The 14,667-nt window shown below is 45.2% G+C and overlaps 1 protein-coding gene across 1 annotated transcript in view; it reads left to right on the forward strand.

Moving 5' to 3' along the window:
- The first annotated feature begins 960 nt into the window (after positions 1-960).
- The window catches only part of TNFAIP6 (TNF alpha induced protein 6), a 37,088-nt gene continuing 23,381 nt past the window's right edge, over positions 961-14,667 (forward strand). The window contains exon 1 of the mRNA XM_053267410.1: positions 961-1,115. Within this exon, the coding sequence (XP_053123385.1) occupies positions 1,022-1,115 (94 nt within the window). The 5' untranslated portion in view covers positions 961-1,021. The remainder of the gene's footprint in view (positions 1,116-14,667) is intronic.

The following is a 14,667-nucleotide window of genomic DNA, read 5'->3' on the forward strand; positions in this document are numbered from 1 at the left end:
AGCTTAGCTGTGAGGCTGGGTGAGTGTTGACGGCAAGGCAAGGTGCAGCAATGGCTTAATTGTAACAGTAAAAGCAAGCTAGCTGGCTGCACTTAATCCGCAAGGTGCCACGGAGGCGGGTACTGTGAGGGAAAGCAAGCAGAGGCAGAATGACAACAAACCAACAAAATAAGTGCCTGTCACCCAACAAACCTTAGCCTTTGTCCCTCCTGGGTCTCACCAGCCAAGATGTCCCTGAAGAACTCCACTCTTGCTGCATAAATATGCAGCTGCCCCTCTTGCTGCTCCACAGAAACAATGATTGCATTGATTGGTATTGCATCGCATCGCAATGGTCTTCAAGCCGAACCGAAGCAAGGCTGTTCTTATGTTCTTAAGAATACGCACTGATTGGTACTTCCTTGTGTTGCCTTCAGCCATTGTGACTGGAGATAACAAAAGTTGTGCTCCAACAACATCTGGGGGCGAGTCTGAGAAACCAAACCCCTGTGCTTTCCAAGCGCATACAGTAGCTCAGGGGATCTCCCATTAGACAGTGCTGCAGTTTAGAATAAGGTGAACTTTTCTATTGACGACTGATTTGTCATAGCCAGAAGCCACACACATTCTCCTGCAATCAGTTCACTTGTCACGTGATAAATACATGCTACACAAAGCAGCTGGTCGTTTCAGCGTCAGCAGCTATCTGAAGATGTGGTGTTGTTGTTTTTAAAAGATATTTAGCAGGAACCATTGTATGCTTGCCTTGGCAAGTTAGGAATTAAACATTGACTTGGATGCTGTAAACTTTGGACACTCATGTAAGGCAGAAGTAAAATGAGTCAGACTCACAAAACTGAGGGATCAGATGTAATGGTGAACAATACTACAGCATGTCCAATTGGAGCAAGCCTGCTGACCTCACAGGAGAAACACTATTTAAGATCTGGCAGCCAGATGTTCCACTAGAAAGTAAGCAGCTGCTGGCAGCAGCCTTCCAGACCACTCCGACAGTGACTGCAAGACTTCTCAACCTGAAGAGATGATTGTGTTCACTTTTCTCTTTGCTTTGCTGTGGGACAGAGCTCTTGGCTGGGGATTCAAGGATGGAGTGCTGCACAACTCGATTTGGCTAGGTAAGAGAGATTCTTTTTCTAAATGGATAGAACCTTCACCACAGAAAGAGCCAGCAGTCACCAGTTGTTCTATCGCGGCAAAAATGATCATATGCTAAATCAATCAATATAGTAAAGGCAGCATTTTCCTGCAGGATTCACTGACTAAGGAATAATTGCGCTGCACCACCTAATGTCCCTAATTTTATTCTTTCCTTTGTGGAAATTTTATACATTAAAAAGAATGCCTCTGAAAACAAGCAGTATGCATGATACTGCTGGAAAACTTCAGCCAAATAGAAGGCTGTTCTGTTCAGCTATAGTCATCTCATCACTGGAGACGTAGGGGAAGGAGATCTAAAAAGAAACAGCTGTGCCAGATGCATATCAGCCTTTGCCTTGTACATGTACCATTCCTTGATGCCTTATCTAACAAACACTTCAGGAAAATATGCATGGCTTTAAAAAATGGCTTTGGAACATGTCAGAGCAGCTGGACTCTACTGTACTTATAAAAGTCAAGAACTGAGCTTGCCTGCATGGGATCTTGGAAATGGCCTCTCTGGGGAGAAACATTATGGGAAGGAGAGAACTCCACAAGGGAGTATCATGGGTGGTGACAGGGCATGCCATCTAGTTCCACCCTGTATACTGGCATGTGGGGAATGGGTTTCAGGGACAGAAATCTTCTTGCTTTTATTGTATTCCCAGTTGGAATGTAAGGATATGCATTGATTGGTACTTCCTTCTGTTGCTTCAGAGGACAGCTGCAAAGAAGGTAATACAGAGGTTAGATCACAATGCGGATTATAAAGTCAGGACTTCACCACGCAAACCTCGAAGTATAGGTACCCTCACATAATTGTTTTTATTCCAGCACTCTAATGAGCCAATTTCATTTACATAGGAAGAAGGAGAGTGAGGGTGCAGTGAGGAATGTTTTTTCTTCCCTAGTTTTACAAATAAGAAATTGATCAGTCCAGGAAAGTACATGTGACAAGGGTTGTTTTTTGTTTTTTAAGTGAATGCCTTTACAAACCAACCAACCAACCAACAAACAAACAAACAAACTGCGCATTGCAAAAACACATTATGGAACCTGTAGCCAACTGTGGCTCCCCAGTGTTTGTTCTTGTACATGATGAGGCTGTTCTCACACGCAGCCTAACCCAGGCTAGGGAAGCCCAGCCCGATCCCAGCAGGACAGTGCCACCTAGCACCATTTTTAAACCCAGCTCTTAGCCAGGGTTAAGGGCTCGAGTGAGCCCATAACCTGGGCTCTGGGATCATGTGTTTGCTGGAGCGATGTTTAGCCCCAGCAGACAAAGAGATGGGCACCTAGAGCGCCTGTCTCCTAGAGAAATCCCCCAATGCATCGCATGTTTAACTGTGGGATGAATGTGGTGCATTGTGGGATCCCCAGAGGCTGGGATGCGTCATCCTGGCCTCCAGAGCTGTGCACTGCAGGCACGCAGCGCTGCTCGTCTGGAAGTGCAGTCTGTGCTCCCAGAAACAAGCCACTGCTCAGCTGGGGGGGGGGTAGGTTTAACCAGCCTTTCCCTCCACCTCCCCACCTGCCCGATCATGTGAACGACCTTGATGTTTTGTTTTTTTAAGGACAAGTCTGTGCTTCAAACATTTTAAATGAGGCTTGTTAGTTTGGGGTGTTATTCTTCCTCTGAGAAGTCCTAGACAAGCCAGTGCAACTGGGGGGAAAGAGAGCAGTACTTTTCAGGACATAATTCAATAATAGAGCACATTTTATTTATTTATTTATTTTTACATTTATATCCCGCTCTTCCTCCAAGGAGCCCAGAGCGGTGTACTACATACTTGAGTTTCTCTTCCACAACAACCCTGTGAAGTAGGTTAGGCTGAGAGATGCGTGACTGGCCCAGAGTCACCCAGCAAGTTTCATGGCTGAATGGGGATTTGAACTCGGTCTCCCCGGTCCTAGTCTAGCACTCTAACCACTACACCACACTGGCACCACACACATGTTTTCCATATAGAAACCTCAGGTTCAATCCCTGCCGTTCCCACTTCAAAGACAGGCCAAACCCAGTTCTATGCCAAGTCTGTGACTGGATCTTCCGAAGTATTTTTTTTAAATAAAGCTCTCCCACAGGAAGCTGCCTATCTGATCAGAGCAGTGGCATTGAGGAGGGGCAGTTTAACACTCCCTGCTCCCCAGCTGTTCCCCCAGTCACAGTTGCTGTCCCCACCTGGAGCTTTCCCAAACAGCAGGCTTTACTGGAGGTTTTCTGTGCGCTTTACTGAGAGTTTGAAGTTGCCCCCCCACCAAAAAAAAACCCTATGCAAAAAGTGTGTGTGGTTTTTTTAAACTCTGGATATAAATTAGGCTAAACATGTGATGAAAAACCCAAATCATGTGTTAAGTGCTCCCCAAGAAATCACAGGGACTTGGGGATAAATTTGGCCAATATGTGAATGCACATCTCCATTCCCGAGGAGATGCAAAATGAAGCCGGGTGTGAAAAACCTCCTGGTGCTATTTGCAGAATCAAATGGAAAAAATAGATACCTGTACTTTTCCTCCATGGGGAAAACAGCAGCCTAGGCGTGAAAGGGTGTTTCCAGATGGAGTGGTTTTTTGGGGTGGTGGTGGTTGTTCTTTGTGGAAGGTTCATTGGGCTCATGACATGCAAGAACTGCTTGCAGGAGTTATTCTGGGGCATCCACACCCAGCAGTTTTGCACTAGTTCATCCTACTATTTTCTGTCTACACCAAGACAGACATTGTGGGTTGTGCTCCTGCTCTGTCCCTCCCACTTTCACACACACTGATGGAGGTGTTTAATCAGCAAGGGGAGACAGTTGTCTGGGGGCCCACTGCCTTCGCCCCCCCCGAGGCAAGTCACATGACTGACCCCCCCAGCTGCACACCTGCCCGGGCTTCCTTCAGTTGTATTCATCCTCCAAAATTGATGTGAATGTTAAGACCTGGAGCTACCAGAGCACCATGTCTCTCTCTAGTACCAATAAATGACTTGCATTGTCCACAATTTACAAAATCTATCTATCTATCTATCTATCTATCTGCTATTTGTTACCACTATTCAGCCTCATTTGAGATTTCTTTACTTCATGAGCTGAGCTTCAGTGAGGGGGGGCATTTTAAAATCTTGTCTCTGGGCCCACTCCAACCTTGCAATGCCCCTGTGCTTAATATTATTTATTTATTTATTTATTATTAAAAAATTTATACCGCCCTTCCAAAAGGCTCAGGGCAGTTTACACCATTAAAATCAATTAATGATTAAAACAAAAATTATAAACTGCATAAAATAATAACAACAATTAAAACATCATAAAACACCAATTAAATAACCAATTAATATGCACATCTACAGAGGCAACAAATTTTACTTTTTAATTTAAAATTTGTTGTTGCACGTTCATTCACTTCTGCCTTCCTGAACTTCTGCAGCATTTCTCTCCCACACATACTTTTCTTGAAACTCCTCTGGAGTCTGGAGCTTGGATGGAAAGAAAGCACGTATCTCCTTGTTCTCTGGACTTGGTTGCTGATGTCTTAATAAATTACTTCCTGAAAATCCTGCCCAGTTGTACCTCTCTAATGACCATATACATGTTTTCTTGGGAAGTTCCATTCAACTTCAAGTCCCATTGAAGCTAGTGGGACTTACTTCTGAGTAAACATACATCAGTTGTCCTGCTGGGACCATAATTTCCTCCTTATGCAAAATTTGGCACTGTGTATTCGTGGAAGATAAAAAGTAATATTGAAAAAATACAGTAGCAAGCAGTTTGGTCCGAATTTGATCCAAATTTGAACCAAACCATGATTTTTGGTTCATGCACTCCCCTAAGTGACTCGGTTGATCCTTTTGGATCTCTCAGCAGCTTTTGATACTATCAACCCGAGTATCTTTCTGGAGCATCTGAGGAGGTTGGGGATGGGAGGCACTGCTTTGCAGTGGCTCCACTCATACCTCTTGGGTAGATTCCAGATGGTGTCCCTTAGAGAGTGTTGCTTTTCAAAATCTGAATTGTTATATGATGTCCCCCAGGGCTCCATATTGTCCATTGCTTTTTAACATCTACATGAAACCTCTGGGAGAGGTCATCAGGAGATTTCGTGCAGGGTGTTATCTGTATGCAGATGACACCCAAATCTGTTTCTCCATGTCAACATCATCAGAAAAAGGCATAACCTCCCCAAATGCCTGCCTAGAAGCAATAATGGGTTGGATGAGGGATAGCAAACTGAGATTGAATCCAGATAAGATGGAGGTATTTATTGTGCAGGGTTGAAACTCAAGATACTCTTTTGAGCTTCCAGTTCTGGATGGGGTAACACTTCCCAGAAGGAACTGGTATGCAATCTGGGACTGCTTCTGGGTCCAAACCTCTCCCTAGTGTCCCAAGTAGAGGCAGTGGCCAGAGGTGCTTTCTATCAGCTTCGGCTGATACACCAGCTGCATCCATTTCTTGAGATAAATGACCTCAGAACAGTGGTATATATGCTGGTTACCTCCAGACTTGACTACTGCATTGTGCTCTTTGTGGGGCTGCTTTTGTACATAGTCCAGAAGCCACAGTTGGTACAGAATAAGGCAGCCAGGTTGGTATCTGCATCACCTTGGAAAGACCATATTATTCCTCTCCTAAAAGCACTACACTGGCTCCCAATATGTTACTGGGCAAAATACAAGGTGCTGGTTATAGCCTATCAAGTCCTAAACAGTTTAGGCCTAGGGTATTTAAGAGATAGGTTGTCCTCACCATGAGCCCTACCACCTGCTGAGATCATCCAGAGAGGTTCATCTGCAGTTGCCACTGGCTATCTGTCAGCTATGCAGGGATGGGAACTTATCTGTTGCTGCCCCGAGACTCTTCACTGTGCTCCCTGTTGAAATAAGAGCCTCTAAAATGACAACTTTTAGAAAGTATCTAAAACCCTTTTTTCCACCCAAGCTTTTTAACTGGACTATGGTATTAAATTGTTTTAAGGTTTTCATTTTTAATCTTTTTTATGCTGTTGTGAACTGCCCAGAGCAGGGACAGATTAACCTTTTTGCCACCCACAGGCAAAAAGACTTTTGAAGCCCTTAAAAAAAAAAAAAAGCTCCAGGGAAGGGGGCAAGGGGAAAGTTCCCCCATTCACTTTAATTTTAAAATAAGCCGCCATAGCGGCAGTAGCTGCGGGGAGGGGGGTGACCAGATGAGAGGAAAGTTCCCCCTTTTGCCCCCTAAAGATTGCTGGTGGTGGTAGCAGGTTGAGGTTGCTGTTGACGGCACAGTGGAGGTTGTTGTTGTTGTTCTTGTTTTTAACCTCTAAGCCTTTTTGGAGCTCCTCACAATCCATTGTGGATTTCACTACCCTGAATTGTTTACTGCAAATTTGGCCACTTTGCTGGTCACCCCACTAGATCATTTGTGAACAAGTTAAAGAGCACTGGTCCCAGTACCGATCCCTGGGGGGCCCCATTTCCTACCTACCTTCATTGTGAAAACTGTCCATTTATTCCTACTCTCTGTTTCCTGTTCTTCAGCCAGTCACCTATCCACACATGAACCTGTCCCCTTATCCCATGACTGTTGAGCTTACTCAAGAGACATTAGTGGGGAACTCTGTCAAAAGATTTTTGGAAGTCCAAGTATACTTTGTCAACCAGATCACTTTTATCCACATGCCTGTTGACACTCTCAAAGAACTCCAAAAGATTAATGAGGCAAGACTTTTCCTTGTAGAAGCCATGCTGGTTCTCCTTCAACAAGGCCTTTTTTTCTTTATGCTTAACAATTTTGTCTTTAAGTATGCTTTCCATCAATTTAACTGGCACCAAAATTAAGCTGACCAGCCTGTAATTTCCCAGATCCCCCTGGATCCCTTTTTGAAAATCGGAGTCACATTGGCTACTTTCCAGTCTTCTGATACAGAACCTGATTTTAGGGACAAGTTATATACTTTTGCTAGGCGATCGGCAATTTCACATTGGAGTTCATTCAGAACTTTTGGGTGGATGCCATCTGGCCCTGGCGATTTGTTAATTTTTAGTTTTTCAAGACAGTTTAGAACATCTTCTCTTGTCAACTCAAATTGGCCCAGCTACTCAGCCGCTAAACCTGAAAAGCTCAATTCTGGAGAGGGTAATGGTCAGTATCCTACACCGTGAAGACAGATGCAAAGAACCCATTCAGCTTTTCTGCAATCTTCTTATCCTCCTTAATAATCCCTTTCACGCCCTCATCATCTAAGGGTCCAACCACCTCCCTGGCAGGTTTTCTACTTCTAATATATTTAAAGAAGTTTTTGTTACTGTATTCCCCTTGACACTTCTAGCTATATGCTCCTCAAACTCTTTCTTTGCATCCCTTATTGTGTCCTTACATTTCTTTTGCCAGAGTTTATGTTCCTTCCTGTTCTCTTCATTTCGGCAGGACTTCTATTTTCTGAAGGAAGTCTTCTTCCTTTTTATAGCTACCCTGACTCTACTTGCCACGCTGGCATCCTCCTGGACTCGGTGGTACCTTTCCTCCTTCTTGGTATAAATTCCAACTGTCCTTCTAGTACTGTGGTTTTAAATAAGTTCCATGCTTTCTGGAGTGATTTGATCCTCCTGACTTTCCCTTTCAGCTTCCTTCTTTCCAGTCCCCTCATTTTTGAGAAGTTTCCTCTTCTGAAGTCCAATACATCTGTGTTGGACTTCCTTGACAATTCTCCACTCGCATATATGTTGAATTAGATCACACTATGGTCACTGCTACCCAATGGTTCTGCAACTCTGACAACTCGCACCAGGTCCTGGGCACCACGCAGGATTAAGTCCAAGGTCACCATCCCTCTGGTTGGTTCCGCGACTAACTGTTCTAAGGCACAGTCATTTAGCATGTCTAGAAATTTGGCCTGTCATTGCCAGAATGTGAATTTACCCAGTCTATGTTTTTGTAGTTGAAGTCACCCATTATTACTGCCCTGTCTCTCTTTGCCGCCTCTCTTATCTCTTATCTGTTTCTCCAATTCCAGGTCACTCTCAGCGCTTTGATCCGGAGGGCGATAGCAAATCCCTAGTAATACATTTCCTTTCAGTCCTCGTAATGTTACCTATAATGATTCTGTGGAGAACTCTGGTCCATTTAGGTTTTCTAGCTTATTGGAATCTATTCAATAAGCGCTCTCACTCTCTCTCGCTCTCTCATATGCCATTTCAGAAATAATAGATGACTTGGGTTTCAGAGGACAGGTTTTAGGTGGCTTGCATTTAGATCTGAGACTCAGAACTAGAGTTCCTGGCCCTGTCCTAATAATCAGTGCCTGACCATGCCATGGTAACATCCAGATCAGAATACTGCAATCAGGCCCTCTCAGAAGTCCTGAAAGGCTCAAGCCATTCCCAGTGTTTGAGGCCCCTAGCCATAATAAAATTTTTTAAAAAACTAGTTGGGTCAGGCGCAGAGCATCTCCCCCTCCAGCCGTGCCCCTCCTGCCTTTCTCTCCCCCGCACCGGCCTACCTGGCTTTCTGGCTGGCCCATTTCTCCCCCCTGCCCATTTCTCTCCCCCCGGAAAGCCGGCCTGCCACCTCCTTCCGCCCACCTGCCTCCTCCCAGCAGGCCACCACTACCTCCTCCCTGTGGCTGGCCTGGCCCGCCCCACTACCGCCACCTCCTCTTCCCAGTAGCCAGGACAGCCCACCACCGCCTCCTCCGGCGGGCATCACATTTTCTCCCCGTCCCTGTCACTATCCTATCTGGCAGTTGCTTGCGAACTCTTGTGAAAGCTGCCACAAACAGGCTTAGCCATGGGTACTTCTTCGAGAATTAAATATAAAGAAGATTATGAGACATAAAAACAAGTTTTGAAACTTATCAAATGCAAAAAATAAAGTTAACAAGTGTCTAAATCTGAGGCCCCTTTTGAGTTTGAGGTACATGCAAAATGGCCCTCCTGCACTCACTCCCACCTCTGATTGGCCCTGACTGCATTTTGTTGTGTTAGAAGCTGTTGATTTTTACCCACAATATGTAAAACAGCAGAGCACTAAGGGATGAGCACACACTCCAGTTACAGAGTAGGTAGCAGAGGATGGTTCGGATATTGCAGCTATTTAGAGAAAACACATGGAGATCCTTGTATGACTAAACACTAAATATTTATTGGTTAAATACACTTAGATAGGAAAGACCTATCTCTAATCTAAAGGACTACACAGTGGGTAGGTAAGGAGAGAGAGAGATGTTTCCATCTGCTCTCTAGGAGGAAAGGAAGGATTGTGACTCAGCACAGGAAGTGCTGCAGAGTCAGTTCAGGGGTCATAGAGCAGAGACAGGTAAAGGAGACCCTGACTCACTGTCTCCACTCCCAATGCCCCTAGTGGTCATTAGGACAGTTGGTGCAAAAGGTCGATGCACTGGAAGTTCATCTCCAACATGTTGTACATGGGGATTGTTCAGAAACTGAATGCAGGGGTTAGAGAGGTTCTGGACTGGTGCTAGCTGCCAGAAACATACAGTATCTTTGTGTTTGCTTCTGGGCACAATACAAAATTCTGGTCCAATTTTAACATTTAGCACCACATGTCTTGAGTCTGGGGTACCTGAATTACTGAGGATTAAGAACTGAATCTGAGGATTCTTTCTCCTAATGTCCCTGCCTTTGGATGTGAGGTGGAGTAGCCATGGAAATGGCTTTTTTTATTTTTATTTTGTGTGTGTGTGTGTGTGGTGGTGCCTCTTTATGGAATGCCCTCCCCAGAGAAACTCATCTGGTGCATTTGCTGTTAAGTTTCAGGCTGGTGCTAGTTCAAGAGCCTGTTTTATGTGTTCAGTTATTTTAATAGGCTTTTATTGATCATTGACCAGAAAGCTTTTAGATTCAATGGTTTTCTTTTTATTAGATGTGAGCTCTTTCTTAAGCTTTCTCTAGGATCTGTGAGCTGTATTAACCTTGCAATTTTTATTATTTGCTGGCATTACATTGTTACATTAAATTGTTACATTGTTACATTGTATTGTTACGTTGTTTTAATTGCTATTGTTATCTGCCTTGGGAATTTTTCTTTTAAATTGCAAAGCAGGCTCTAAATACCTAAATAAAACAGTGAGTGAACTTTTGCCATACATACATTGCAGAGGCATTGGGGGAAATTATAGCAACCCTGGGACAGCGGGTCTCAGATTTAATGTAGCCAGTATAACACTACCTCTGTTCCATTTCATGCTGCTAACTGGCACTGAATTAAAATAACTCAGTGGAGGTGTAATAAGGTCATGAATATACAGGAAAGAAAGGGAGGTGGGTGGAAAACCTCCATGCTCTAGGGATAAAAATATTTTTTCCTAAACAGCTGAGCCAAATTAAAGCTTGGCTTTAACTCCATCCTAGAATCTCCGTAGTGTATCAATTTATTCAAATATATGCAGACAGCAGTAATAGTACAATTGCAAAACAAAACAAACAAAAAAACCCATCCTTTAACATCATGCAAATTTGCTTAACCAATTTCAAATTAAATAATGCATAATATTTGGAGCTATAAATGTCTAGGGAGACAGGAAAAATGTGTCTCTGTTGGAAACGACTTGCTTCGATGCATAACCATGAACTCCCTCACACATGAAACCAAACACCTGAAACAGCACTTTCAACTGACATTATCACTGTTAACTGGGACTGAACAATGAGAAAGAAAGCTATTATCAAGTTATGGCCAAGTCTGTGCAAGTTATATTAGGGCAAGTCAATTTATTTATCTATTCTGTGCTGCCTTGAGAGCTTTTATTGTACAAAGGTGGCATATAAATGATTTAAATAAAATGATACAAATAAAATATACCAATTCTACTACTCAAAGCATGCCCCAACCACATTTTAGTGTCCTCAGGACCAGAGGTGGAACTATAGGGGGGCAGGGGGGGCACGTGCCCCGGGCGCCATCTTTTCGGGTCACGTGGGGGGCGCCGCCAGATCCCCCCCCAAATTTTTTTAATTTAATTTTTAAAAAAATTGTAATACAAATTTCTCCGGCGCCCCCTCCCCCACGAGCGGTCCCTTCCGCGCCCGCGCCCCCCTCCCATTGCTTTGCTGGCCTGGCTTTCCAGCGGGCACTGCGGCGGGCGCCTAGTTCCATGCTCTTGCCTTGGCTTGCGACGGAACTTATATCCAGGCAGAAAGAGGCCCTCTAGTGGCTTGCCAGCCAGGGTGAGGGAGGGTCTCTAGTCACGCACACACGCGCGACTCGGCCGGCATGCCGAGTCGCACTGCGCATGCGTGCGTCCGTCCTCCCAGCTCGGCTCGCCTGAACGTGGCGCGGTCGCAGAGGAGAGTGTCGTTGCTGGGGCTGGGGCTGCAGGCACAGGCAGGAGAACACGGACACCCAGCGGCACGGACAAGAAAGGATTCGGCGGGCGGGCGGATTCGGCGGGCGGGTGGTCACAACAAGGTGTGTGTTTTCTCTTCTGTCGTGTTGTGTAGTCTTCTTATTCTTATCAATCCCCGATTCCCCGCCCGTTCTGCCACTTACTTACTTCTGCATCTCAGCCTTACATGATCTACAAGCAGCAGCAGCCCAACCCCTTGGTGAAACTTGCGGCCGCCCGCCCCCACTTCAATCTCGCTGCTTCCCCATCATCTACGAGCAGCCCAACCCCTTGTTGAAGCTTGCGGCCGCCCCCCCTCACTTCAATCTCGCTGCTTCCCCATCATCTATGAGCAGCCCAACCCCTTGTTGAAACTTGCGACCGCCCCCCCTCACTTCAATCTCGCTGCTTCCCCATCATCTATGAGCAGCCCAACCCCTTGTTGAAACTTGTGGCCGCCCCCCCCCCACACTTCAATCTCGCTGCTTCCCCCTCCACTTGAAACCTTTTCTGGTGTAAATAGCGTGAGGTTTTGGAAAAGGGGAGTCTTTCTTTAACAGCGGGAGAATAAGGAGTCTTTAGCACTATCACCCTAGTCCCTCGAATTACTCTGGAGTCCTTGGTTTTCGTTTTGTTAAAATACATACAGTCACTCACAGGGTTGTTGTGAGGAAAAACCTAAGTGTAATGTAGTATGTATCATCATTCATTGCATCATAATTCTGGTGTTTGCGATACAAGCCAACTTCACAGGGTTGTTGTGAGGAAAAACCTAAGTGTAATGTAGTATGTATCATCATTGCATCATAATTCTGATGTTTGAGATACAAGCCAACTTCACAGGGTTGTTGTGAGGAAAAACCTAAGTGCAATGTAGGATGTATCATCATTCATTGCATCATAATTCTGATGTTTGAGATACAAGCCAACTTCACAGGGTTGCTGTGAGGAAAAAACACATGTGTGTCAGTCAGATGTATGCTGGGGGGGCGGCGGGGGTGGTGGCGGCAGCGGGGGCGCAATTTCAGTGCTTGCCCCGGGCGCCATTTTCCCTAGTTACGCCTCTGCTCAGTCTCATACATAATCTGTGCCACTAGTGCTAGGCTTCATGACCCCACATGAGTGATCCAGGGTGATCTGGTTGAAGTGGAGGAGTAACCCCATTCCTTGTGTTAAAATTAAACTAGACAATGCATGAAACATGAACTAATCTCTTCTGTGCTTGTTTTCTTCTTTAGAAATAGAAGATTTCTAGATATGGAAATTGTCCTTGAAACAAAAATAACCTTCAAGGACCAAATACACTTTTTTTGGGGGGGGGAGGGTTGTGAATTGGGGCAAAACTATGATGTGGGGGGGGAAGGATCAGACTCCCTCTGCTGCAGTCCCAATCTGAATTCCTCCCCCATCCTCACTATTTCTAAAGAAACAAGCATAAAGAACAAGCAGATGATGCGCTAAGCACTAAAATGTTTTCTCACAAAAGACTGCCATCCTGTGGCATGACTTTGTGACACACCTACATGCTGACCTGGACTTACTGATTAAAAGTTTTTCTTGTGCTTTGATGATCTTAGGACCGAGATGAACATTAATTTAAACCATGAGAGTGAGTCTGGTGAAGCAGACAACATGTCTTTATAACATTCTCTGCTCCTTTAGGTATAATAAGATTTGAAGTTCAGCCACAAAAAGCTCACGGTCTGAAGATTTGTTCTTATTCTATGACCCTTCCATGAGAAAGGGTCATAATGTTTCAGCATAACATGAGAAAGCACCAACATTTCTAAGTGCACAGATGGGCTTTGGATCTGCATGGAACATTTGAGAAGAGTTGTTTCCAAGGCTCCCATGGAGAATGATTTCCTTAGAATCAACCCTTTGCCATTAAAGGGGACAGATTTTATAACTGTTGTAATGACATCCAGCTGGGAATTTCCTGTTCTTCAGTGCCAGCACTGAACCCTTCATTTCTTCGATGCAAATGCATATAATTCAATCCATTGACAGAGCCAACAGTACTTAAAATGTATATATGGTATGGGGTACATATTGATGAATTAAATTTGTTCAACCAATGAGGCTCAGAGAGCTAAATTGGCTCATGGGGATTAGCAGCTTCTAAGCACTTCATGTGGTTCTTGCAGCAGTTCATTCATCTGAACAGAAATGGAATTAAAAGAAGTAATCACACAAGTATCACGAGCAACCCCTGCTAACTAAGCAAAGAGGCATCTTTCAAAGTGTTGACTCTCTTTATATTTAGCAGGGGGAGAGCAACTGGCCCTATCTAACCCCAGCACAGCATCCCTCCAGTGGCTGTTGCTGGTGACACAACCTTAAGTTTCTTTTTAGATTGTGAGCCCTTTGGGGACAGGGGACCATCTTCTTGATGTCTTATTTATTTTGGTTGACAAGCGGTATATAAATGTAGTAGTAGTAGTAGTAGTAGTAGTAGTAGTAGTAGTAGTAATATATACTTTCTAGGCACAAAAATAATACTGTGAGGTCATTCACACAAGCAAAAACTGTGTTCTGCCCGGGTCTGGGAGCTGTGTATGCTCCCAATTTTTGGTTGTGTGAAAGCAAGTTACGAGGAAAACCTGGGCAGCTCTTCCTCCTACCTTGCACAATCACTTCTACCCAGGTTTTCCTCCTACCCTGATTCTACACACGGGGAAAATTGGGAGCACACACAGTTCCCAAACCCAGGTAGAACACAGTGAGGTGAGTCTCACAATCTGTGAGACTCATCTTTAGGCGGTTTGCGGGGAAAGTGGGCTTAGTCCGCTCTCCCCACAGATGATCAGAAGGGAAGCCCTGGGCGGCCAGATTGGCCGCCCACATGACTGCTGGCTCCATCACGGAGCCAGCGGGGGCCGGGGATTGCGTGGCCCCCGGAAGTTCCAGGATGCTCCGTGCCAGCATGTGGGGCATCCTGGAGAGAACCCCCAGGGTCGGGAGGCTTGTTTCAGTCTCCCGGCGGGGGTCTCCTTGTGTGCTGCCACAGTGTGGAGCCGCAGTGCAGCAATGCACGCTCAAAATGATGCCCTCACCTGAGCCGCACTCCTGCTCCTCCTCCTCCATCCAGTTGCTTCCATCCCCCTCACCCCTCTTGGTCACTCCTTCATCTCTTTACTCCATCCCCCTTACCCCTCTTGGTCGTGGCTGCAGTGTTGCTGGCACCTATTGGCCAAGCTGCAGCCCCCTATCCCCAGAGACCTCCTC

The sequence above is a fragment of the Hemicordylus capensis genome, chromosome 1, assembly GCF_027244095.1.
Source record: "Hemicordylus capensis ecotype Gifberg chromosome 1, rHemCap1.1.pri, whole genome shotgun sequence".
In the NCBI taxonomy this organism is placed as follows: Eukaryota; Metazoa; Chordata; class Lepidosauria; order Squamata; family Cordylidae; genus Hemicordylus; species Hemicordylus capensis.